The sequence below is a fragment of the Mytilus edulis genome, chromosome 6 (assembly GCF_963676685.1).
Source record: "Mytilus edulis chromosome 6, xbMytEdul2.2, whole genome shotgun sequence".
Taxonomy (NCBI): domain Eukaryota; kingdom Metazoa; phylum Mollusca; class Bivalvia; order Mytilida; family Mytilidae; genus Mytilus; species Mytilus edulis.
In genome coordinates this window covers 90,286,154-90,313,508 of record NC_092349.1, presented here as the reverse complement: position 1 = coordinate 90,313,508, position 27,355 = coordinate 90,286,154, and the positions used below count along the sequence as shown (strand labels likewise).

Genomic DNA, 27,355 nt, shown 5'->3' with positions numbered 1-27,355 from the left:
TTTGTATCCTTTTGATGTTGAAGTCAAATCTTGAAATGTCCCCTTTTTTCGTTATGTTTTGGTATTTTATCAAGTGATGTACAATGATATATGATCTGTAGTTTTTGTCTTTGTTACATATATATTTTTCTTTCCTTTCAAGGTTAATTCTATCTTTCTGTTCTCAAATGAATTTTATGAAAATTACACAGCCACAATTCATTTGAACATAGCCAACATTTGAATGTTGATGTTGATTTTTCTGGTAATTTGCTATCATCTCTACCACACCGTCATGTCCATTATCTGTTGTGATTGTTTAGAGGAGATTTGAACAGAGCTGACATTAGAATTGTATTCTAATTGGTAATTTGCTATCATTTCTACCACACTGTCATGTCCATTATCTGTTGCGATTGTTAAGAGGAGATTTGAACAGAACCGACATTAGAATGTTATTCTAATTGGTAATTTGCTATCATTTCTACCACACTGTCATGTCCATTATCTGTTGCGATTGTTAAGAGGAGATTTGAACAGAACCGACATTAGAATGTTATTCTAATTGGTAATTTGCTATCATTTCTACCACACTGTCATGTCCATTATCTGTTGCTATGTTTAGAGGAGATTTGTTGTCAAGTCGACACATTTCTAAATTTGCTCCTTTATCTAACAATATACGTACGATGTCATGATGTCCTACTTCACATGCATAAAACAATGGCGTGGCACCATCTTCTTTTTCCATGTTGATGTTAGCACTGTGGTCTAGAAGACAAAGAACAATATCTGTCCTACCCATAAAACAGGCTATGTGCAACGGGGTAGAACCAGCTACTACATCAAAGGCATAATCTACTGACATCTTACTGACATAATCTTTTAGATAAGAAGATGTGCTCTTATCCAAGCTATACAAGAATGCTTGTTTTTCTTTTTCTAATGTTATCCTTGGATGGTTAGTCAGTGTATCTGCTATACACTGTTTACTATGGATACAGATATTACAGTCAGCATTGTTCTCTAATAACAACTGTGTTATTCCTCTGTTTCCGTTCAATGCACTGAAATATAAAGCATTCCCACCATCATATGTCTGAGCATTAATGTTTGGTTTATGATTTATTAACAACTGTACTATACTCATGTTGTTTTTAATACATGACCTGATCAGGGGTGTACTGCCATCATTGTTACACAGATCCACATTTGGATTCTTCTTTAACAGCAACCTTACTATTTCAGTATGTTCATTACGACATGCCTGTATCAGAGCACTATTGCCACTTTTGTCACATAGATTAACATTAGCATCCTTCTCTAACAGCAGCTTCACAATGTCAGTGTGTCCACTCTGGCTTGCCATGTATAAAGGACTACAGTGAAATTTGTCACATAGGTCAATATAAGCATCCGTCTCTAGCAGCAACCTAACAATATCAGTATATCCATTCACACATGCCCGGTACAGAGGACTACGCCCATTATTGTTACATATATTAACTTGATAATTCTTCTCTATAATCATCTTTACAATAGCAGTATGGCCTTCATAACATGCCCAGTAAAGTGCAGTGACCCCCTCATTGTCACAAAGATCAAGATTAGGATTATTCTCCAATAACATGTTAACAATAGTAGTTTCCCCTTCCGGACAGGCCATGTACATTCCGTATACTCCATCATCCCTACACTGATCCACATCCACATCATTATGTAACAACCATTGAACCATATCAGTGAAACCAAGATAACAAGACAATATCAGTGGAGTATTACCTGATCCATTGATCCCCTTTGGTATCGCCGTATCCTTGGTACTGGCCAAAGCTTCCTGTTGTGATTTGTCTAGTTGTAGTAAGTACCGTACTAACTGCTTTCTAAATGATGATACCGCCACATTAGTGTTATCAAAAACACATGTCACCCTTCCAAACGACCAGTCCTTTATCAACCTTTCTAAGTAAGATTCTATATATTCATCTGGTATTTCAATGATAAAGTCTACGTTATCCTTGTCATCTGGTGATTTGTGCCATATGAAACGTTCGCGTACTAAATCACTTTCACCATGATCTATCAAACATTCAATCATTTTCTGACCAAAGTAATGAGCAAGGAAGTCAAACAGTTTATCGTGTAAAGTCCTATAAATACCGTTCTTTTTATGTATAAATGTACCATCTAGAGTATCAAGTGCTTCTTTAAGTACTGCTTTTGGTGTATTTTTGTTCAATTTGCAGGCCTCACATGTGTCTTCTATAATCTTTCGTTGTTCACTTGTAACCTTACCTCGAAACCATTTTGCAATATTTTGATTATTTAATAGAACACATAATGCAAGACTGCAAACTTTATAGTTTCCTTCATCGCCATGCCTACAAAGATTGTCCAACTCATTTTTGTAGACATCAAATGGATTTTTGAAGAATTCTGTCGCATCAACATCTCCTTTGTCATGATAAAGATAACATAAAAGTGGAAAGAATTCACACTGCTTTGCTGCTTCGTTTAGACCCTCGCAACTTGTACCCATATACATGTTTGCAATTTGTATTTTCTCTTCAGATATGAGCCGTAGCTCATCTGATATTAAGTTACATTCACATGATTTAAAAGGGGGTAACATATTGAATTTATCATCCTTATAGACTTGTAACCTACAAGATACAATAATCTTACAACATTTGTCTGCTATTATCGTGTTTAACAGAGGTAATAATTGTTTCCAATTCTCAATTTGTTGTTGGTTTGCAGTGAAATTTCCACAAATATCATCAACAATGAAGACTGTTTGTTTAGCAGGTTGATAATAATTTCTGATGTCTATTGGTAAATACACAGGAATTATTTTGTACCCTGTCCTCCGTAAAAGCAGAGCTGTATGTCTTGCGATAAATGATTTACCAACTCCTGGTGGTGCTGTTAATGTCACACAATTGTGATTTTCTAAACATTTTATGACGTAATCACTCGCTCTCGTGGCCACAAACATATCATCTTTCTTTTGCCAGTCTTTAATTTGTTCTTTTATCTGCTCTGAAAAAAAACCAATACAAATGATTGGAATACGTTTAATTATACGGATAAAATAGAATCATAACATTGTGGAGTAAGGACATAGAAAAAGTGACTTAAACGAAGTGGTTTTGTGTTGTGCAGTTATTTGCAATTGTATAACATGACAGTTTGAACTGAATACATTCCATTTACTCTACAATGACTTGTTGATATTGTTACCTCAAGTTACAATGGTCTACAATTATCAACAATACTTGAAAAGATGACAATTTAATGAATTACAAAAGTTCTAGCTCCCTCACAAGAATACGTGATTAAGGTTAAGTTTAAATCCTCTACTTTTTACCTCAATAGTCTTTAAGATGTCAGACTGATCATTTTCCACTTTTGATAGTACTATTGAGAATTTTTTACATACGCCGTCATGGTTTGGTTGACCATTATAAAATATCTGTATCACATTTGAAAACGGATATGTTTCCACCTGTTGTGACCACTTGTTCTTATCTTTTGGATTGTGATACTACCTAAAGCGACTTACTACCTTTTAATTTGTATGGAAATCGGTGATATACATTACGGGACGATTCCCCTTTGGACGAATTAACTAGTAATTGCTAGCTCGAGAGTAAAAGGAAATGGTTTTGCTCAATAATGAGAAGGAAATAAGAAGGACGCAGACACAAAAAGCAAATTACCAAATAATTAGCTTTCTGAGGAAAATGTGTCGAAAATTTCATCTGTGTACATTTAGGTTAATTAAATGAGCGTTTGATTGAGTATATACGTCTGGCAAATTACAATTACACTTGATACCAAAATATCAAGAGCTCTAATGTGCAGTTTTCAGGCTAATATAGTTCATCATAAAAAATTGAAAACAACACGTTAAATAGATTTTTGCGTCAGAAGCGCTTTTCTGTATTTACCTTCATCAGGAACGCTCAAAGCCAAACATCTGAAATTCCGAAGATGTATAAGTACTGAAACGGTTGAAGAGCTATATGTCGAAAATAACTAAAATAAATGGCCAAATTCATCTAAAGCCAACTTTGCCTGAGGGAGTTGAAACCATAAAGTTAGTACGATAATTAAACACAAGAGTGCAAAAACTGAAATGTCTCGCCTTCTTTACTTATCATTGATATTATGTTAATACTACTAAATACAAAACTTTATTACGATTGTCACATAAACTTAACATTAACCAAGAAAATAAACATTGATCAACGAATCATGAAAATGAGGTGAAGGTTAGATAACCATGCCAGGCAGACACATACAGCTAACAATGCTTCCATACAACAAATATAGTTGACCTATTGCTTATAGTTTAAGAAAAATAGACCAAAACACAAAAACTTAACACTGAGCAACAATGAATCATGAAAACGAGGTCAAGGTGAAATAAAACCTGCACGACTAACATATAGATCATAAAATATTTCCATACACCAAGAGAGAGTATTCAACATTTCAAAAAATATTAAACGTTTTTTTCAAGTGGTCACTGAACCATGAAAATGAGGTCAAGGACATTGGACATGTAAATGACGGAAACTTCGTAACATGAGGCATCTATATACAAACTATGAAGCATCCAAGTCTTCCATCTTCTAAAATATAAAGCTTTTTAAGAAGTTAACTAACACCGCCGCCGGATCACTTTCCCTATGTCGAGCTTTCTGGAACAAAAGTTGCAAGCTCGACAAAAAAAAAAACAGATTGATATGCAACAGAAGTTTTAAACAGATGGATGGATATTGAGGAAGGAATTGACCAATGATTGACTAGGTGAAGGCAGGATATCATCTTGTATATGTGATATAATATCATGGAAATTTGGCTTGCAGTTGCTGTGAAATCGCAGGGGGACACGCAAACGGACCATATTGCATAAGTATGGGTAGACGTAAACACTCATCACAGATACCAGGCTTGCATGTAGGTACACAAAAACGTGTTTCTTCTGCACAAGACTCATCTGTGGCTCTAGATTAAAAGAGTTAAGCAGTTATTTCCTGCCTTCGTATCAAGATAAAACCTGTATGATAAAATACCTCTAATATGTCTTGGAATCACTTCATCTTGCTCAGCTGCCATTTGTTCTTGAACGGACTGTAGTTTTTGTTTCACTGAAAATAATAATATTAATTTCCATATTTTGCGTATTTAGAACAAGTAATATGTGTTTTTTCATAATCAGATCAAACTCGGAAATTAAAATTGTTATTCGCTGCATCTACGCCATGCTTGAACCTTCCGGAGAAGATATAGTTGCAACGATGTGTTGTAGTATGTTAGCATGTTTCCTATAGAATATAACATAAGGTTTGTGAGCAACACGTCAATATCCGCTGGTACAGTGCGTTTATGTCAACTGCAACAGTGGTATATACATACATACTTTTTCACGTTTTTGGTCTTTTGAAAAATGTTGTTTGTGCTGTATTTGGACCCTTCTACAATGAAATTTGATTTACATGCACACGTATCAAAATTGCGGTTTTTATCCAACGCAATGATAGGTTTGAACGTAGTTTTCAATTTAGACTTGTTTATATTTTTTCGTTTGGGCTTGTATCATATTTTCCCTCCGGTTTATATGATTCGTTCATCCTATATTGACTCTTAAAATTCAAGAGTGTCTAAAATTGAGGGTAAATTATATGGCCTTCCAAATACCGTTTGGATCCCTAACATCACTGAAGAGACATATATGTCGAAATCTAAATCTGGTGTACAAAAAAAATATTGACACCTTATGTTTGTGGCATAACATCTCGGCCACAGGTTTATTGTTTTCTGTTAAGTATTAAATTTATTATAAGATCCATTTTGGTACATCTCGTGATCAATTTTATTTGGCAATCGCCAATGGCAGTCAACAGGGTTAAAGAACATCCGTTGTTCAACCTGTTAGTCAAATGCGTTTTGTTTAAATATACTTTTTTTACTTTTTTGGTCTTTTGGGAAATGTTGTTTGTGCTGTATTTAGAGTTAATTAGACCCTTCTACAACGAAATTTGTTTTACATGCACACCTATAAAAAAATGCGGTTTTTATCCAACGCAATCATAGGTTTGAATGTAATTTTCAATTTAGACTTGCATATATATATATATACATACATATATATATGGTTATGTCTAAATAATACTATGTAATCTATAGCAAACAACTACCATCTCTATTTTGAACAAAATATGACTCAATTGCAGAGAAGCTGTGTATCGGTGATTGGTGAGGTTTCTGGTTTTTTTTTTTGGACAACCGACTCTTCTAGAAGCAGCTTACATAAGCTCTACATAATACGAAGAAGTTCAATAGATAAATGTGTTTACCATGTTGCATAAACTCTTAAAATTCACCCTGTCAATCTCAGACAATCACATAAGTGAGTCCAGTAAACCCCAAAATCTGGGTCAGAACCAAAGTTTAGCATGCTAACTACATTTTTAGCTGATGTAAAAATACTGCAAGGTAAACTACATGCAATCTAGCTAAATATCTTCAAAGTTATTCCTCCAATGAACCATTATTGTATAAAAAGCTTATTGTTGATTTTTGTTTTTTTAGTATATGTGAAATTGAAATGTAACATACTGTGTTCTAAAATGACTTGAAACCTTTCTTCATCATACATTGTTTTGTTTTTCAGGGATTAATATCATATCACAATGTTTACTTCTGTACACAGGGAAATTTCACTAACGTCAATTACACGTTAATTTAAGTTCATGTGAATCTCACCAGAAATTCCACGTGAATTTCACCTCAAAAGAGCTTATACGTGAAACTCAAATTAAATCAGTTCATGAGAGTTTCAAATGAATCTCATGTGAAACTCCATTCGTTTGATATGTTTCAGCTTCTGATTTTGATTCGGGACTTGCCATTTTTTTTATTTTTTTTTTGACGGAGTTCAGTATTTTTGTGATTTTTCTTTTACGTGATATTTTAAAATAATTTTCAAATTTAATTAAAATCATGAAAAATTTCATTATTTTATTTGGAAATTTTCCGTGAAATTCATGTATAAATTTGCCCATGAGATTCACACAATTTGAAATTTTTATCTATAATGTCTGTTATTTTATTTCTCACATCGTACTGGAATTTTATGCGGCTATCATACAAGTGAGAGGTCTTTCTGGCTATAAATCAGATTTTGCCCACTATTATTTTCCACATAAGAAAATGCTTGTACCAAGTCAAGTATATGACAGTTGTTATCCATTCGTTTGTTGTGTTTGAACTTTTGATGTTGCCATTTGATTAGGGACTTTCCGATTAATATTTTCCTCGAAGTTCGGTATTTTTGTTATTTTACTCTTTACTTTTTGAATTCGTGGCAGTAATTGCAAATCAAACTTTAAATAAGTCGTTCTCGACCGTTCGAGACCCTTGTGTGTAGTTAATATTGTTAAAAACCTGCCTTATAGAAATAATACATTGACCTTTGCAGTCAATAAAACAATACGATCGTATAGATCATTTTGGTCGACTTGAAAAGCTCACTAGAGCTTGTGTATATGTAGTTTATGGAATATCGACTCTAAATAAAACTTTGAAACTTGAAAATTGAATTTGGTTCATCGTTTGTTTACTTATAAACTACTGTGTAATTACCTTTTGCTTTCTCGTGAACTACAATCCTATAAGACGTTTTCATCCTCTTCACAGTGCTTTTCAGCTTGGCCTTGTGACTCTCTAATGACTGTTTCAACTCGTTAATAACCTCATTTGTTTTACGATCAAGTGTTTTACTCTTTAATTGATTACATTCGTGCTTCATTGAATGTCCACCTAATCTGCCGACGGCCTACAAAATGTAAAAAATGAAGCTAAGATTTTGCTTAGTTTTAACATGTATTAAGTACAACTCTTTATAAGAACCAGGCCATATACATGTGATTATGAGGGTTTCAAATTTTATTTGTAAATGGCCTAGAAGAAGCAGTAACTGAATGCTGCTAAAAAAATATATGTGAGTGGGAAAATACGAGTGGTTGCCATGATAATGGACACTCTATTTTTTGGTTGGGAAGCATAGTAAAATCTTTAAAAAAAATCAGCTAAATCACTACAATTCAGAGCTTGATTTTGAATAGAATCAAGCATTTTTCATTAATTTTCATAATAATGTAACATTGATAACACTTGGTTTAAGCTTCATTTTCGTTAAGATTGCATGTAAATCAAATTTGTAAATTTTTTGAAAAAATTTGCCAAAAAATGCATATTTTCAACTTTTCTGAACTTGGGAGTTTTGCGAAATTATCAAATTTTCTCTGGTGTTTTTCAGAAAAGAGCAAATGTGTACAGCATAGTTAGCACTGTAGTTATAATGTTTGGATACTACTTTACCAAATTAAATAGAAAAATGCATGGAACTTTCTTTAGTTTTATCACCATATCAACTGATTTTTTCCTTTGAAACGGAGTTATTATTTGCAGAATATTGCAGTTTTAAAGCGTATACCCTATACGCTCATATCTATTATAAGGCATGAATGAATACAATATATATAGTGTTGCCGATAGCCCAGCAAGCATAGTGAACAACGGAATTTATTACTTTATTTACATACATGTATCTTAATATATATATATATATGTATCCTATGGATAAATCTGTTGTAGAGTTGTCACTGACTCAGACGTACTTATTAATATAATTATTTTCTGTGACTGTATCTTGCATTAATTTGTAGGATCCTTTACTATAGATAATTGAGCTGATCTGTAACAATAACATCTCCATGTCTTATATATCATGTACTGTAGTACGCCGCTAGATTAAAACTGACGAGAAAAGGTAACACACGGACACTGAAAGCTTTATTATTGTGAAGCCCAGGTGATCGTGTTGTCTAGCGGGACGGCTACAGTGCAGGCAATTTGGATATCTCAGGAGCATGAGTTCGAATCCCGGCGAGGGAAGAACAAAACATTGGCGAAAGCAAATTAACAGATCTAACATTGTTGGGTTGATGTTTAGACGAGTTATATATATTGTTTTGAAAAGTATATATGAATGCATGTTTCAAAATATATTCATAATATTGATGGAACGTGAATGTTGCCCTGTTTGCGGCGGGCTAGAAAGTGATAATGTCAGGGGAAAAAAATTCCCGCTTTAAAATAAGTCACGTGTCTTATACCTAGTGACGTAAACTTATAAAACTACTCCGCTAGTACCGTATATACAATAATTTCCCCCTATACTACGAAACGTGAGAAATTATACGCATACCCTATACGCTCATATCTATTATAAGGCATGAATGAATACAATATATAGTGTTTCCGATAGCCCAGCAAGCATAAAAATACCAAAGAAAGGGTCGGAGTGTAGTAAAAATATATCAAACACCAATTTTTTGTAAAACTGAAATTCTCTTTTCTAAAGTATCTTCGATATAACCATCTTTGACAAAATCTGTCTTCCACCTCCCATGTCGCTTTATACATCTTTTATTTAGCAGCTGCAGTTGAACCACCCGATCGTAAAGAATGAAGACCAAGATTTAAACTTGGAGCTACCAGCTTAAGTCTCTTTACAATGTTTTCTTTAGCTGCAGTGTAGCTAATAGGTTTATTCTTATAAATAAGTTTGTCTACCCCTTTGGATCTAAAAATAGGTTCAAATATGAATTGTTCAGATTGTGCGTCTAAACCAGCTAAAAACAAATATCGCAAATACAAGTTAACTGGACAAGCGATAGTAATACCTTTAGAAATAAGAATTTCATTCCCTTGTCTGTATTGGTCCGTTTTGCTATGAGAAATAAAAAGATTTAAATGATCTTCGTAAATACTAACATCTTTGCATCTAATTTACTAATCTCATCGAACCTAAGAAAACCTGATTAAGACAACAAAATCATACTATAAGTAAATCTGAACTATTTGTGTACATGGAGCATAAATCAATCAACATGTCATTGTTAACTGGATCCTTTTTGTTTACAGGTCTACCATTACGTCTTTTGGCGGATTCTAAAAGGTATTTTACAAATAAATCATTAAAACCGTTAAGATCATGGGCCCATTTGATTGAATATACAGCTGAATTTACAACACTTGGAGAACATTGTTCATCTTTCAATTTTGTAATGTAAAGTGCTATATGAACAGGCTCGTCAAGCAATTCATTTAATCTGTTTTCTATTGCGAATTTCTTCCATCTATTAAATCTTGTATAGTACTTTTTTAAGGTAGTCTCACTTCTCGAATCAACAAGGAATGTGGTTATCTTTCTAACTAAGTTGTAAATGTTACAGTTTTTTGAAACGCCACTCTCTACTAAAGCAGCTCCAACGTTTCGTCTAAGGTTCACATCTGCAAATAACAATTGTATTATTAAAAATCTATTCTCAAAGCTAGCATTCTAAATTTAATTGGTATTTTACGAATATTCCGTTTTTGCCCTGCTCCTTTTACTATCCCCCTTTTTCTAAACAAATATTCTATGTCTTGTATATAATCAGCTATACCTTTTCATCTGTAAATCTGCGGCTAAAAAGGGGCCGATTTCCATTCCGGAATAACTAAGGTACATGCAGCCTTGTCATTCTGAATTTTTTGTAAAACCATAAGAACAAGAGATGGTGGTGGAACCAGTTTGTGTCGTTACCCCAAATTTGAGTGAATGCGTCTATGCCCTCTGAACCTGGGCACCAAAGTTTTGAGTTGAAACGTGTGCATTGTGTTTTATAATGAGTAGCAAACCTTTCAATGCTATATGGTCCCCATGTACCATTGAAATAATTAAACAATTCGCCATGAATACCCCAATCATCGTTATCAGTGTTCCTGCTCAACTTGTTTGCGTATTGATTGTCTGCCCTTGCTAGCCATTTAGAATCTAAAGTAATGTTCTTTTCTGAACAAATATTGTGAATATCTACTGCTATGTTTTATAGTATGCTTTCTTACTGCCGACCGTTAGTATACGTGAAACGTTTTCATTGTCCGAATAAATGTTAAAAGAGGGACGAAAGATACCAAAGGGGCAGTCAAACTCATAAATCTAAAACAAACTGACAACGCCATGGCTAAAAATGAAAAAAACAAATAGAAAAACAATAGTACACATGACACAACATAGAAAACTAAAGAATAAACAACACGAACCCCACCAAAAACTAGGGGTGATCTCAGATGCTCCGGAAGGGTAAGCAGATCCTGCTCCACATGCGGCACCCGTCGTGTTGCTTATGTGATAACAAATCCGGTAAATAGTCTAATTCGGTAGGTCACATTCAGGAAAGGGAATGGGATTGTAGTTACGACGTAAGGAACATATCCGATATCATTTGTGATACGGTTATTCCATAACGGTCAACCAACCGTGATGGTGTCCGTAAAATTTACGAAGGGATGATTTCAACTTCACTATTTGGAACTCTTGGTTTAATAGCTTCCTTGTGAGCAGCAACCCTCTATCAAGAAAATCATGATAGGAAATGCTAACCGACTTGTTATCTAAACTAAATTTATTTTCATAAGTGCATAATAATCGTCTTGCCCATTCCAATTCGCGCCATGTTGAACTTTCCAACTTTTCATCACTTGTCCAATTACCTGACATTTCACTGTTGTCAACACAAGTAACAACGCTACACTGAGTGGATAAATAACCATCGAAGCCTACATCTGAGGCGTCACAAAAAATGTCAACATCTGACACAAAATCATGATCAACTCTGCAAATGTCAACACCCTGCTTATTTAATTTCTGAGCGAATAAAATTTCTGTGAGAGCATCTGGGTTCATCTTTACAGGAGCATCCCAACTTGCTCGTCCCATGATACAATCATATAAGTATCGTGTGTGCAATCTCACCTTGTCACCTTAAACAATCATCATTGAAATTTTTTGACCCAAAATACTGGCTAAAAATCTAGCACTGAATAACAATCTACCGTTTGTAGTTTCTCTGCATAATTTGCAAATACTATTTTCGGCTTTCTTAATATTTTCTTCCTTAATAAAAACTCTACCTATTTTGGTACCCATGTGTAACCTTATCAATCCATACTCTGACTATGTAACCAATGGCATTTCTCATGAGCTATTAAAAATCCTAATCTTTCGAGTGTATTTTTAACTTCAAAACTACTATTCATACAATTTTCAAAATCATTGTCTTCTCCGAGACCGTCATCTAAAAACATGATGACACGTTTACCTTCTGCTCTCATGCGTTTGACAACTTCTCTTAGCACTTTGGTACATATATACCCAGCTGTTGCAATACCAATTGGCAATACATTAAACACAAAATAACGCATAATACCGTCAAAACCAAGAAAAGACATGTGCATTTCTGTTATCCCAATATGGTGAAATGCCGATTTCAAATCATAGCTAAATAGAAAATCACCCTTTTTAAAAAAAGTCTCGTGCATTTTCTGTATCTTTGTACTTAAATCTAAATTTAAAAAGACGTGGGCAGAAATGCTGACAATCTTAAAACAGCCTAGGTTTGTTCTAATTGTACAACAAAAGGCATTTCTTTTATTTCTGAAATACATTTTTTCTCAATTAATTTTTTTTATTTCTTCTTGAAAGGTATCTTGAATCCGTTTTCGATAAAATCCAAAATATGTGTATTGCTTGTAATTGATTTCCATTCAGGTAATTTAGATTTTAACTGACCAACAGGTGAGAAAATGCATGAAGGCTGACCAACCGTGACATTTAACGGCTATTTAAAACTGACCTCATTATTGACCACATCATTGCAATAGACTGTCATGTGACCAACAGTTTCTATTGAACTCTGTTCAATATCATTTAAATTTGAACAAATACTATTAGTCAAGATTGGAAAATTAAATAAAGTTTAAAAAGTACTTATCTTCTTCTTATCCGAACAATTGTCCGTCCAATGGCCTCTTACTCCACAGTTGAAACACCTGCCAGGTTTCCAAGAAGAGTTGGTATTCTCTGCCTTCTCTCTTGTGTATGGTGTTTTTCTTTTGACAATTTTCTTGGATTTCTCTGCTTTCTGTTTTCTGTTTGCTCTGTTTTGTGCCCTGATTATTTTTTTCTCCTCTTCCGAATCGTCGGCGATAGGATTTGTCACATATTCACTCACAACCTTCCACCCTAGTTCTGAGGAATCTGCCATTTTGATAAGTGTCTGTCTTTCTTTCACTAATCCCATACCTTCTACTATCTTGGCTTCAGCGACTTGTACGGAATCGACACTCAAATCTGGCCCTTCTAAGTTCACGTCTGCTTCTTTCAGCTTGGAAAGTATCGTGGATTCATGTTTGAACTGGTTCTCATTGCCTTTTCTCTTGAATGAGTAATCATCAGTAACGGTCTGCTCGATTTTGTACATCGGAGACTGTGAAATGTCCTGTTGAGATTGTCTTATGTTGGATTGGAAAGACGATAATCTGGAATCCATTATAGTAGAAATGCTATTCAATATATCTTGTTGAAGGTTAGAAACGGCATTTTCCACTTCAAACGAAATGGCGTCTTTAATTGTACTAGATATTCCGGTGTCCATTATTGAATGTTGCCCTGTCTGCGGCGGGCTAGAAAGTGATAATATCAGGGAAAAAAATTCCCGCTATAAAATAAGTCACGTGTCTTATACCCAGTGACGTAAACTTATAAAACTACTACGCTAGTACCGTATATACAATAATTTCTCCCTATACTACGAAACGTGAGAAATTATACTTAAATGTACTGAATTGTTTCATAACTGATCAAAAATACATATCAGCATAAGCTAACTCTAAATTACTATCGTTAAGAGTTGCTGACTTCAATTGTCACCATAGAAATTTATATTACCCATAGCAATATATATTTCAAATGTATCAATAGCAATTTATGTAAAAAAAATACATATATAGAGGGTGTTTATATTCAAATTGGAATATGACTGCATGCTTTTCTTCACTCACAGTCTTGTCTGTTCTTTTCAGAAGGTTCAACAAAGATAATATAGTATGTAACATTGGAAAAAAAGGGGGGGGGTAGGTTTATTTAAAGAAAAATCATATATGTAGATTCTTGAAAAGATATTGTTTAGTTGGAGAGCCTGATTATGAAAAGAATCAATTTTTTCCCCAAAAATTTCATATATAACATCGATATAACTTGATTTTAGCTTCAGAGCTTAGTTAATATTGCAGTTCAATCCCGACTTTTAGATTTTTGTTAAAATATACTAACAAACATTATTTTTTTCTGAATCATAAAGTTTTGTGAAATGATCAAATTTTCTCGTTTGTTTTTCCGAAAAATGAAAATATGTAAAGTATAGCTAGCATTGTAGAAACAAAGTTTGAATACTTCCTTACCAAAATAAATTAAACATTGCGTGGGGCTCTCTTGAATTTTATTACCATGTTAACGTATTTTCCCCTTCAAAACAGAGTTATTATTTGTTGAATTCTGCAGTATAGGGAATTCAATGTTCTCAATTGTTTCCAAACCTTTCTGAAAATACTTAGAAGCATATATAAACTATAAACTACAATCGTTAAGTATTATTACAACAGTTGCCACGGTAACAAATATCAACCATAACAGCCAATCAAATGATAATTAATATAATTTTATGTAAAATATTACATATAATTATGTTAATAATGTTCGTTTGTCTAATGAGAATATAACTGCATGCTTTACTTTGTTTCACTCTCAGTACTGTCATCACTGTCTTTGCTCATTAACAAGACTCAACAAATTTAAATATATACACTGTAGCATTTTGGGGGAGGGTTGGAGGTTGGTTAGTTTTTGTTTGAATCTTTCATAGATCATTATAAGGAAACTTGAGAGGTTTAGCTACAATCATCATTAGGGTTTGTAGTTTTAATAATGTGTTCGTTGACCTGGCCAGCCAACCAAGATGGCCGACATGGCTAAAAATAGAAAATAGGGGTAAAATATAGCTTTTGGCTTATAACTCTGAAACCAAAGCATTTAGAGCCAAACTGACATGGATTAATATTGTTTATCTATCTATCTGTCCTGAAATTTTCAGATGAATCGGACAACCCGATCCCCTTTATTGGTAATTTTAAGGAAATTTTGCCGTTTTTGGTTATTATCTTGAATATTATTATGAATAGAGATAAACTGTAAACAGCAATACTGTTCAGCAAAGTAAGATCTACAAATAAGTATCTTACAAAAATCTTCTCCTCTAAAACTTCTAAGACAAAATGTAATCAAACTTGTCAACAAACATCAAAAGAGTTTGTAGTATAAAAAATGTGTCCAATGACCCTGCCCGCGAACCAAGATAGCAGACATGTATCAAAATAGTACATGGGTAAAATGCAGTTTTTGATATATATCTCTGAAACTGAAACACTTAGAGCAAATCTAACTGCTGGCCAAAATGTTCATTAGATTTAGATATATATGCCCTGAAATTTGCAGACAAATCTGACAGCCAGTTGTTGGGTTGCTGCCCCTGAGTAAGGTATTTTATGGAAATTTTGCAGTTTTTTGCTATTATCTTATATATTATTATAGTATCTAATGATATCTTAAACTATGAATTATGATTTTAACCTTATTTTACATGATTTCCAAAGCATCAGTAAATACGGGTGACCCACACAGGCTCTTTAGAGCCTCTTGTTTATGGATAAAATCACATTTCTCCTTAACCTAAAAAGTATACAAAATTAAAGAGGGCTCCCGTCAATAAATATACTGAACAACTTATTGAACGAAAATATGGAAAACAAATAGGGAGAGTTTAAGATTGGAAAGTAAAACCTTTTTTTCTGTTTATTTAACTTTCTAAGTTGAGGTACATTTCTCCTTGGCTCTTCTTTCTCTAAGCATATTATTGAGGGAAAGAAAAGCAATAAATCTATATTCAGTTATGATTTTTCATACACCAATTTGAAAGTAAACCAAAACGAAACTAAAACTGTACGAGATGTAGGTTATACGCTAATAACACAGCAATCTAATGACAAAAACAAATAATGACATTTAGCTGGAAATATACAGAGTACACAATTCAAATTCAATTATTTATATGTATCCGATACCTAGAAATTATGTATTTGATGCTGATTCTGAATTAATTCAGCAATTTCAGACCGGTTGCCTTTTTATGTTGCTATGGTCTTTCAGCCACTTAAATTAAAGCTAATATATTTTTTATCATTTTCAAACAAATTATAAGTTTTATTGTCTGTTAAATTACATTAATATAAAAAATAGCAAAAATCCTGATAATGAACAAGTATTGTGTTTTGTCATTTTTATGAATTTTACCAATTTTTGTTACACAAAATTTCAAAAAATAACAGATGTTTTTTTCCTGTTTTTAATAATTCAATATATGAACTATAAGATGCAATCATAGTTTATAGAAAAACTTGTCTGCCCAATGTCAATTTTTCTTGATTTAAAATATGATATTTAAGCTATTTTCAGAAAATGTCAAAATACAGATTGTTGCACCTTTTTAAATACCATTTTAGCCTTATATCACAAAAAAAAATCACAACCTCAACATCAATATATAAACTTCAAATAATGCTCAATTATATGTTGAGATTATTTTTTTCTTTAAATTGTCATTATTATAAAATTGCTGCAACCAAAAAGTAGACATTTTCCAGTTTTCATTTCTGATTTCATCACAAATTCCTAAAAAAAATGGCTGCATGTTTCCATAGCAACCGTTCAACAAAATTCAAAAAAAAGCTTGCAAACTTTATTCCAATCTTAGCTTCCTATTATATAAAAGAATAAAGCTGTTCTGAGACATTCATGTATCCCCCCTGCCTGGATCTTACAAATAGCTGTACTTAATTTGTGATTAGGTCAGTTCAAGGGGATCTATAAGTGGTAGGGCAATGCTAATTGGTATTCAGTTGTATGAGCATTAGCACATCTCACTTTGCCCTACCCCTCAGTCATGGTCTATTGACTTTAAAACTTTTTTCTTATTTTACATGTATTAGTTTGTGATTATATAAGTTTAAGATGAACTGCAAATGTTAAGTCAATTATCTTCGGTATGCCTATTTATTGGCATTATCAAGTATATTTTCCATGAAAATTATATAGCCCACCCACTCTTTATGGTTCATAGACCTTGAAACTTTTACATAGTTTATAAGTTAATGTTTGTGTTTGAAAGGTTTGTTTACAGGGAACGACTTATAATAAGTCAATTCTATTTGGTATGCAGTTTCATTAGCATTGGCACATCTCATTTACATGGAGAGTGTTTAGCCATTTATCTCAGTCATGGTTCATTGACTTTGAATATTTGCATAACTTATGCAACAATGACTGCGCCTGTAAGACACGTTTAATTCCTACGACATTGTTAAGATTTTTTCCACAATGTAGGGTTTTGGTTGTTCTTCCCCAGCCTCACAATAAGTGTCTCAAAATTAACATGAGGAAAAGTGCATTATCACGTGCACGATAAATCGTATTTATCAGATGAAAAGTCATACTGTATTGTTAAACCACAGAATATTTTGTCACGTGTTAATAAATGTTGATACAAATAAATTCCTGTAATTTATATGATGTGATAAGTCTCAGCTTCAGTCAACGGTATTAGCAGTATAATTGTATACGTTGGCTCGGTAGCTAACTGTTCCAAATGATATTACCACACTTACCTATTACCTATACTCTGATATGGATAAAAAACTAAACAAACATATTCATAGTATTCATAGTATATTACTAACCTCACTGACTACCTCCCAGGCAGTGTTGAAAAAAAGATTGTCTAATTTGGCGTCATGACGATGGGCCATATAGTTCCTGTAATACTTTATCCTCGCCAAATCAGAAGCAGGCGTTGTCTCAATTGTTGTAGGAAGACGGTCAAAGCCACCATGTGGAGATTTAAAGTCTGTCAAGTTTCGCAATAAAAGTATGATCAAAGTAAGGTCAAAGGTTTCTGACTTTGGAACACCTGTTTATAAGGGAAAAAAATCAAAGTTATATACAATAATGATCTTTGTTGACAAAGGGTTCTTTGAGGTGAAATGGGAGTAAATTCGTTCAACACATTTGTTTAACCCTTTTATTATATCTTTTTCAATTATTATCACGAGATCATTACACACAACAAGATATTAAACATGTCACATTGAAGCATGTATTTCGGTCTCCAGCTCTGTATGCACATAAACACCAAATGGACGTAGGTTGATGTGTTTGAGCTGTTGATTTTGCCATTTGAATGTTTGATTAGGGACTTTCCGTTTTGAATTTTCCTCGGAGTTCAGTATTTTTGTGATTTTACTTTTTGCTCGTCTTGTAATTGTTATTTGGGTTATTCATATAGCCTGATTTCATTTGCCTGCGATACTAAAAGAGGAGGAAAATAAACAAACCTCAAAAGTCAAACCACAAAATACAAAAGACTCTGAAAAGACAAATAAGTTGATTTTCCAATGTTTTGACCTCGAGCTAACTGAAGATGGGACATATTTTAATATGTATTCCCGTCAGTTTAACACATAATCTTCATTATCTTAGAGTTATAGCTTTAAACATATAGACAGAGTAAACAGGACTAGCCATTTGCCCTATCATGCACAAAAGGATTTAAACAAGTGAAACGAAAGCCCCTACATAACATTATTATAGGCACATGAAAACACAAAAAATAGTACTGATACTTACTGGAAGACTTTGGGAATAAAAGATTTCAATGGTTCTCATTTATAACATGTTTTTTCTTCAGTTCCTGTAGTTTGTTGTACTCTTCTTTGAGGGCTGCTTTTAAAGAGAAGGGGTGGAATTCTTTATCAAACAATGCTCGTGCTGTACGAAGAGAAATCCCTGTCAGTAACAATCCCATTCTGGCATAGTTTTCTTCCTCTTGAGTGACAGATGTCATCTTTTTGGTAAATATTCTAACTATAACATCATCTGCATGGTATAAAGAGTGAAACTTCACAATACTTTAAAATGTTTACACTAATAATCATATCAAGTTATATTTATCATCAATTATACTATATGTTTTTACGGCAGCTTAACGCCAAGTACAATATAAACATCAATAACTCCGGTAGGGATCAATTGACAATTTGTATCATCATGATAGTATTGACTTATTTGTAGTGCTTAATTTGCTGAACAATGTTGCTGTTAACAGTTTATCTCTATCTATTATTATATTCAATATAATAACCAAAAACTGCAAAAATTTCTTAAAAATATTTATTCAGAGGCAGCAACCGAACAACGGGTTGTCTGGTGCATCTGAAATTTCATAGATCTTGACCTGGTGAACTTTTTTACCATGTCAGATTTGCTGTAAATGCTCTAGTTTTAGAGATATAAGTCAAAAACGACATTTTACCCCCATGTTCTATTTTTAGCCATGGCTGTCATCTTGAATGATGGGCGGAGTCATCGGATTCATTTTTTAAAACAAGATACCCTAAAGATGATTTAGGCTAAGTTTGATTTTATCTAGCCGATTAGTTTCAGAGGAGCAGTTTTTGTAAAAGTTGATAGACGACGGACGACGGACGCCAATCGATGAGAAAAGCTCACTTGGCCCTTTTAGTCCAAGTATGGGTAATAAATGCTTGCAAAAATATTTAGCCCAACGATTCCATAAGTGGCTATACAGAGTCAGGATCCTGAGGTGAGTTGTAATCAAGGTTGATGTCTGCCATAGTTTGTTTATATCTCATTGTTTTCAATTAATCAGGTTTTTTTGTTATAATATTAGTTGTTTTAAGTGAATTCAAACTGACATCAATCGTAATATTGATGAAGACAATTAAAATGACCTCCCACAGTATTAAAATCATAACCTTTAACACAAACATTTAAAATGAGTGATATACGTTCATAAAATTAAAAACATTTTCAAACAACAGTTGTATATGTGTTTAATGATTAAATATATAAAGCAAACAAAGAAAAATAAAATTTTAGTATTCTTTTGAATGCATCTGAAGGAAATTACATTCTCCTCCAAGCTTCCAGTGCGCTACTGTTGCAAAGTCAGGTCTATTTGTTTGTGAAAAGCTAGAAACTATCTATCCATACCTGTGCATTTTATATCTCATTCATTTACAAGGATAAGATTAGCTTGACCAGTCACCGTTTTAACTGGCTGCTTTTTCATTATATCAGACAACTGATCAAGTGATTAGTGTGTTTTCGTCTGTAAATATACTGATTTAAAGTAATTTCGAATACATAATAATTATTCACTTAAAAAAAGACATTTGTGAAACTTTGTTGTTTAAACGGAAGTGTTCTGACAAAAGGTCGGACACTTATCAACACTCTGTGTTAGATGTTAGAAACAAGTAAATTGTGTCCATTATGATGTTATGAAATAGTAATATTCAAACTCTAAGGTAAATAAACAAGAGGCTCTCAAGAGCCTGAATCGCTCACCTGCTAAACAATGCCTTCGGCCATGTTTTTTTGACGAAATAGAAAATAAAACACAAACTTTATTTTATACACCCTACTGATCATTTAAATGAAGTTTGGTTGAATTTGGTTGAATAGATTTAGAGGAGAAGATTTTTTAAAGTTAGCAAATATGATGAACAAATTGTGAGAAATTGTCATGAAAGGACAATAACCCCTTAATGGGTCAATTGACAATTTTGTTCATATTAATTTATTTGTAGATCTTACTTTGCTGATCATTTTTGCTGTTTACAGTTTATCTTTATCTATATTAATATTCAAGATAATGACCAAAAACTGCAAAATTTCCTTAAAATTACCAATTAAGTGGCAGCAACCCAACCATGTGTTGTTTGATTCATCTGAAAATTTCAGGGCTGATAGATCCTGACCTTATGAACATTTTTACCCCATGTCAGATTTGCTTTCAATGCTTTAGTTTTTGAGATATAAGCCAAAAACTGCATTTGACCCCTATATTCTATTTTAAGTAACGGCGGCCATGTTTTTTGACGGATCAAAAATCGAAGCACAAACTTTGTGCAGGACAATCTAAGGAACAATCATGCTTCATCCAAATCCATTCAGTAGTTTCAGAGGAGAAGATGTTTGAAAAATTGTAAACGACGACAGACGACGACGACGGACGCCAAGTGATGAGAAATGCTCACATTTCCTTTTAGGAAAGGTGAGCTAAAAACTGCAAAATTTCCTTAAAATAACCAATTCAGGGGCAGCAACCTAGCAACGTGTCGTCCGATCCATCTGAATATTTATGGGCAGATAGATTTTGACCTAAAAAACAATTCAACCACAGTCAGATTTGATCTTAATGCTTTGGTTTTTGACATTTTACCCCTATGTTCTACTTTTAGCCGTGGCAGCAATCTTGTTTGGATGGCCGGGTCACCGGACACATTTTTTAAACTAGACACCCAAAAGATGATTGTGGCCAAGTTTGAATTAATTTGGCCCAGTAGTTTCAGAGGAGAAGATTTTTGTAAAAGATTACTAAGATTTACGAAAAATGGTTAAAAATTGACTATAAAGGGCAATAACTCCTAAAGGGGTCAACTGACCATTTCGATCATGTTGACTTATTTGTAAATCTAACTTTGCTGAACATTATTGCTGTTTACAGTTTATCTCTATCTATAATAATATTCAAGATAATAACCAAAACAGCAAAATTTCCTTAAAATTACCAATTCAGGGGCAGCAACCCAACAATGGGTTGTCCAATTCATCTGAAAATTTCAGGGCAGATAGATCTTGACCTGATAAGCAATTTAACCCTGTCAGATTTGCTCTAAATGCTTTTGTTTTTGAGTTATAAGCCAAAAACTGCATTTTACCCCTATGTTCTATTTTTAGCCATGGCGGCCATTTTTGTTGGTTGGCCAGGTCACCGGACATAATTTTCTTGACCTGATAATAAATTTTACCCCACGTCAGATTTGCTCTAAATGCTTCGGTTTTTGAGTTATAAGCCAAAAACTGCATTTGACCCCTATGTTCTATTTTTAGCAATGGCGACCATGTTTGTTGATAGATCAGAACTTCGGATACAATTTATAAACTAGATACCCTAAGGAACATTCAGTTAAAGTTTGGAAGTATTTGGCCTAGTAGTTTCAGAGGAGAGGATTTTTGAAATAGTTTACGACGACAGACGACGACAGACGACGGACGACGACGGACGCCAAGTGATTGTATAAGCTCACTTGGCCCTGCAGGCCATGTGAGCTAAAAAGATAGGTCGATAAAACGTAAAACGTAAAATTATATCAATCAACGGAACAAACGGAAAGCAAGCGTCAAATCCTGACTTTGCGCAGATATTTTCCGAATAAAGATGGTGGCTTTAAAGTAAGCCTAACTGCCCAACTGTGTGACAATTGTTTAAAGTTTAAGAAGATTAAGATAAGGACATTTAAGAAGCAATGATGAATTTTATTAGGCCCCTTTTGCTAATTTCGGTGAATTTTATGAGTTATTAAAATTAATTCTATGTATTTTTCGAAGATTTGTTGTTGATGTATTCCCTCCGGTTTTGTGTGTTACTTGAATTTGTTTGCTCACAATCGATTTATGACTTTTGAACCGCGGTATTCTACTGTTGCCTTTATTTATAAAATTAAAATTGTTCAAACAACATCCACGTATAAATGGTGATAAGATATTCCGCAAAATTAGGTTACTACAGGTACAACCAAACTTACCCAAAAATTGAATTAAAAAAAAACCTGCATACCAGTTTAAATACATCCATTTTCAGATTTAAGTGACCAATGAGCTTACGCAAATACAAACGTTCAAGCCTAGTATATATGATGAGTTTATTTATGATCATTTTTATCTTTACAAAGCAGGGCTTCAATTTTAAGGATCAAGTAAACATTTGGTAAATGAAGGCAATAACTGTTCAAAGTTCGACTAGATATTGCTATTTGCCAAACTATATTTCATCTATTAAGAAAATGGGTGCTCCAATAACAAAATGCAAAGTTTGAATCTTTATATTTCATTGTTGTGAATGGTTAATTTTTCCTTTACATTTAACCCGCCAGGATCGTCTTTCATAGTACGGAAATAGAAATAATAGTTTCATGAAAATTTTGTTTACTATAAAAATCGAATAAAAAAATGTAATAAAGTATATATAATTCATATTGCATGTTTCTGTGTTACACTTTTTACACTATGGGTACTGATGTGTTTAGCTTTAGTTGTTTCTTCGGTGATCTTTGAATTGAGTTCAACTGTTTAAGAATCGGATTATACACACAGTTTAAGATTTTAAATATGAAAACATAGTCTTAATTAAAAAAAAATATTTTAGTTATTTTTCTAAATCATTTTTGCATGATATTTTTTACTTTCTCTTTTTTAATTTATTAAGATTATTTTTAATTAATAATATTTTATTAAAATCTGTACATTTGTTCGAAAACATCGACTTGTACCTTAACATATTTATACAGCTGCTTCATGTAGTGTTTGCTAGTACCAAAATAAAGTTTTACATACTTTAAGAAATATCTACTAAATCAGTATTATCTTATTAGAAGCTTCCATTAAGATTATCAAATATAAAATTATCTAATATAACAAATGCAACGGTTTTGATTTAATTGTCAATCAATATATTTTCGTTTTTAAAATAGTATTTCAGTATAAAAAAAACGATATATATCATTTTGCAGCAGTTAAGCAATATACATTTATTTAATCAATTATAAAATGAAGTATTGTAGGAATATTTGTTGACAATCTCCTTTAAAATAATATATCGACAGAAACTGAGACTAACAGGAAGCTCAGGCGGTTAGGAACATATATTATATTTCCTTTCTGTATCATTACAAAACACCAAGTTATAATGGTAGTAAAACAAGGGGTTGTATCAGAGTTCACTTGAAACTAGGGGAGACATGCGAAGTAAAACTATTATGAACAAACATATAAAATTGAATTTTTTAGGTCAACAATAACAAAAAAGGTTAAGTATCCTATCAAACGCATCTGAAGGACATCACATTACCCTCGAAGATAGTAGTACAATACTGTTGCAAAGTTAGGTTTATTTGCTTGTGAAAAGCTACAAACTATCTAATCATACCTGTGCATAATGTATCTCACTCATTTACAAGGAGAAGATTACCTGGTCTTACCTGATTACCTGACCGTTTTGACTGGATGCGTTTTCATTATATCCGACATCTGAAGCTTGAACTCGTAAAACGATTATAGTGTGTTTGCGTTTGTTAATAAACTGATTTAAACTTATTTCGAAAAAATATGTATACACTTCAAAAAAGATAATTGTCAATCTTTGTGACTATTCTGACATAAAGTCCGGCTAAATCTATCTTTAGAAGGTTAAGATAATGACATATAAAAAGCAATCATGAATTTTATTGGCCTCTTTTTGCTTATTTCAGAAGTGAATTTTATGCGGTATATCAAATAAATTATATGTATTTTTCGTAAATTTGGTGTTGACTAGACCATATATATGTAATATTGTAAATATCGTTTATACAATTTAAATGTTTCAAACAACATCCATGTAAAAATGTGTAAGGGTTCTGTGGAACCCATGCAGTGGTTCGCCTAATTTTGCTGTTGTCTATATTTTCAGACAGAATGTAGGATCGCTAAGTAGTCTCGCTTTTGCGACAAAAGGCGCAGGCTCAACAAAAATGGGAAAATAAATATTAAAAATTTTCATCTAAATACCATTATTCATTGTAAAAATCCAGGATGGTTTATGAATCTAATAAATGTTTTTAAAAACTTGAAATGCAGATTGTATGGCAAATTTACTGGAAAAAGTGATATACGGAAAACAGGAAATAATACAAAATTTCCTTCTACATGCTAGCTTTTGATCATAAACAAGCTTCTGTTTAAGTTGGTACGAATACAGGACAGTTTAAGACAGTTATTAAAAAAATTTAAACTTTAACCACAGAGTAAAGGCAGAAAAACTAAGTCCTTTTATAAGTAAAATACACGGGTAAACAGAATTTGTTTATTTTTACAAAATTTACTTCTGGAGTACTATCTTATAATCATAAAGAAGCTTCTGTCCAAGTTTTGGAGAAATCCAGGATAGTTTTTAAGAAAATTATTAAAATTTTTAAAACTTTAACCACAGAGTGAATATTTGTGAACGACGACGACATCGCCGACGACTGAATGTAGGATCGCTATGTCGCGCTTTTGGGACAAAAGACGCTGGCTCGACAAAAATGAGGATTTGATATTCCGTGAAACTAGGTTTCTACAGGTGCAGCCAAACTTTCCCCAAAAATTAAAAAAAAAATGCATATCTGTTTGAATACATGTATTTGCAGATGTCAGACAATCGACAATTTACAATTCAGTGCAATTAAGGGGGTTCGCGGGTCTAAATCATTTATATAGGCTTTCTCTATATTTTTCTATAAATGAACTTTATCTTATAGTTAATAAAAAAAAATGGGGTCACCGTTCATTTGCGCTCACAATCTGCCTTCGAAAGAAGCATACATCTTTGTAAAAGTGTTTTTTTTTTTTCTGTTGAACTAGTAGGAGAAATAAAGGTAATATCGAAATAAAAAAGGAAATTTATTACAAAAATCGCTCAAATTTTACAATAATTTAATAAAGTACAGCATATATCGAAATTATATTAAAAAATATAGGTCACCGATGAGTTAAAAGAGATATTTCAATTTTTAAGCCAAAAAATGGCATTTTTCCACCAAAGGGAGATAATTTGGAACTTTTTCAATGATGTTTACATTTTAAAAGTCATCTGGGGCCAACACGAGTTAATTGTTTTGAATGTTTTTTTGTACTATATGATAAAGTAACAACTACAAAAGGTAAAATATAAAATTTGTAATGAAAAACAAATGTTTAAATTTTTTCTGAATTTTTTATACCCTCGAGCCTCCTTAACAAGTAGTATGTATTATCACTTCGTTTTCTTTAGGACTTATACATTTTTAATTTAATTATCGGGTTTCGCCATATTGTAATTTCATATAAATAAAATAAAAAAATACATGCACACAAAACACATCTTGAATTTAAAAAGTAAATCGACGTAACAAATAAAGAAATACAATATCCGGTCACGCTACATTCATAATGCTCCATTTATTTCAGTAAAAAAAAATTAAGAGAAATGTTTAATGAATTATAAAATTGAGAATGGAAATGAGGAATATGTCAAAGAGACAACAACCCGACCAAAAAAGCATATTTCTATAATTTTGAATTTTTTATACTATGGGTACTGAAAAAAAGATTTTTTCGTGTTATTTTCTTCCATGTTCTTTTGGGGCTAACTTGTGATTATCGATAATACTACAGTTCAAGATTTTAAATCATGAAACCCTTGTCTTAATCAAGTGATTTTTTTTGTAATCATTCGTGTGTGATATTTCTTGATTTCTCTTTTTATATTACTTTATTTTGATTTATTTTTAAAAATAATTTCTTTCTAGAATATCATTCATGTATAACAAAAATATATCATTTTGCAGTTAAGTGATATACATTTATTTCATTAATAACAGTTTAATTTTATATTTCTGAAATCAAGTAATGCAGTCATATATATTTGTTAATAATCTCCATCAAAATAATATCCAATTAAAACTGACATTAACAAAAGCACAAGCGGTTGATAACAGATATTGTATTTCCTTTCTGTATAATTACAAAACACCAAGTTAGATTGGTGGTTAAAAAGGGCTTCACCTAGAACTCCATAAAAATATGTACGTAACCATATAAAATTGAATTTGTGAGGCAAACAATGCAAAATAAAATTCAAGTATCCTGTCTAACTCCTGTTGAAAAAATCACAGTATCCTGAAAGCTGCTAGTGCGCTGTTATTGCAAAGTTATGCCTATTTTTTGTGAAAACTATCTAATCATACCTGTGAATTTTGAGTTTTGATTGGCTGCGCTTCCAACTTGTCAAGTGATTAGTGTGTTTACATCTGTAAAATACTTTTTTTAAAGTAATTTCGAGTACATAATAATTATTCACTTCAAATAAGATAGTTGTCAAACTTTGTGTTGTAAACTATATTCGGTCAGGAAGTTAGAACACTCCTAATATTACATCCTTTATATGACCGGATGCCTTTTTAATGTTCTCTTCAGTCTTATTTCCCTTTAAGTAAAACCAGAGACTTATATACACATGTATTATTGAACAATATTAAGTCAGGGATTAGGTAATCACAGATCTCTTAAAACGTTTACTTAACTTTTTTTCACAGATACAAATATTTAGTTTGGGACTTTAGTTGCAGGCATAATAGACATGTTTGTATAAATAGAATAAAAATATCTAGTGTGAAACTTAATATCTGAATCTAGGAAAGGATAGTTGAATTAGAAAATTTA

At 32.6% G+C, this 27,355-nt stretch overlaps 1 protein-coding gene across 1 annotated transcript; it reads right to left on the bottom strand.

The window, feature by feature from the left end:
- Positions 1-446: 446 nt before the first annotated feature.
- On the bottom strand, positions 447-27,024 carry LOC139528867 (uncharacterized). The gene is made up of 6 exons (XM_071325092.1): positions 26,881-27,024; positions 18,677-18,925; positions 17,731-17,960; positions 7,636-7,828; positions 5,064-5,138; positions 447-3,021 (listed from the first exon to the last, which is right to left on the bottom strand). The coding sequence occupies exons 3-6, from the start codon at positions 17,797-17,799 to the stop codon at positions 536-538; spliced, it is 2,823 nt and encodes a 940-aa protein (XP_071181193.1). The 5' UTR covers positions 17,800-17,960; positions 18,677-18,925; positions 26,881-27,024; the 3' UTR covers positions 447-535.
- Between the last annotated feature and the right edge of the window lie 331 nt (positions 27,025-27,355).

Bases quoted from the DNA above. Each gene is read 5' to 3' on its own strand.
- LOC139528867 (XM_071325092.1), bottom strand. From the start codon at position 17,799: ATGGCCCATCGTCATGACGCCAAATTAGACAATCTTTTTTTCAACACT. The intron at 7,829-17,730 runs GTTAGTAATATA...TACATTTTGTAG, and splicing joins CCTGGGAGGTAGTCAGTGAG to GCCGTCGGCAGATTAGGTGG. The intron at 5,139-7,635 runs GTAATTACACAG...TATTATTTTCAG, and splicing joins AGTTCACGAGAAAGCAAAAG to TGAAACAAAAACTACAGTCC.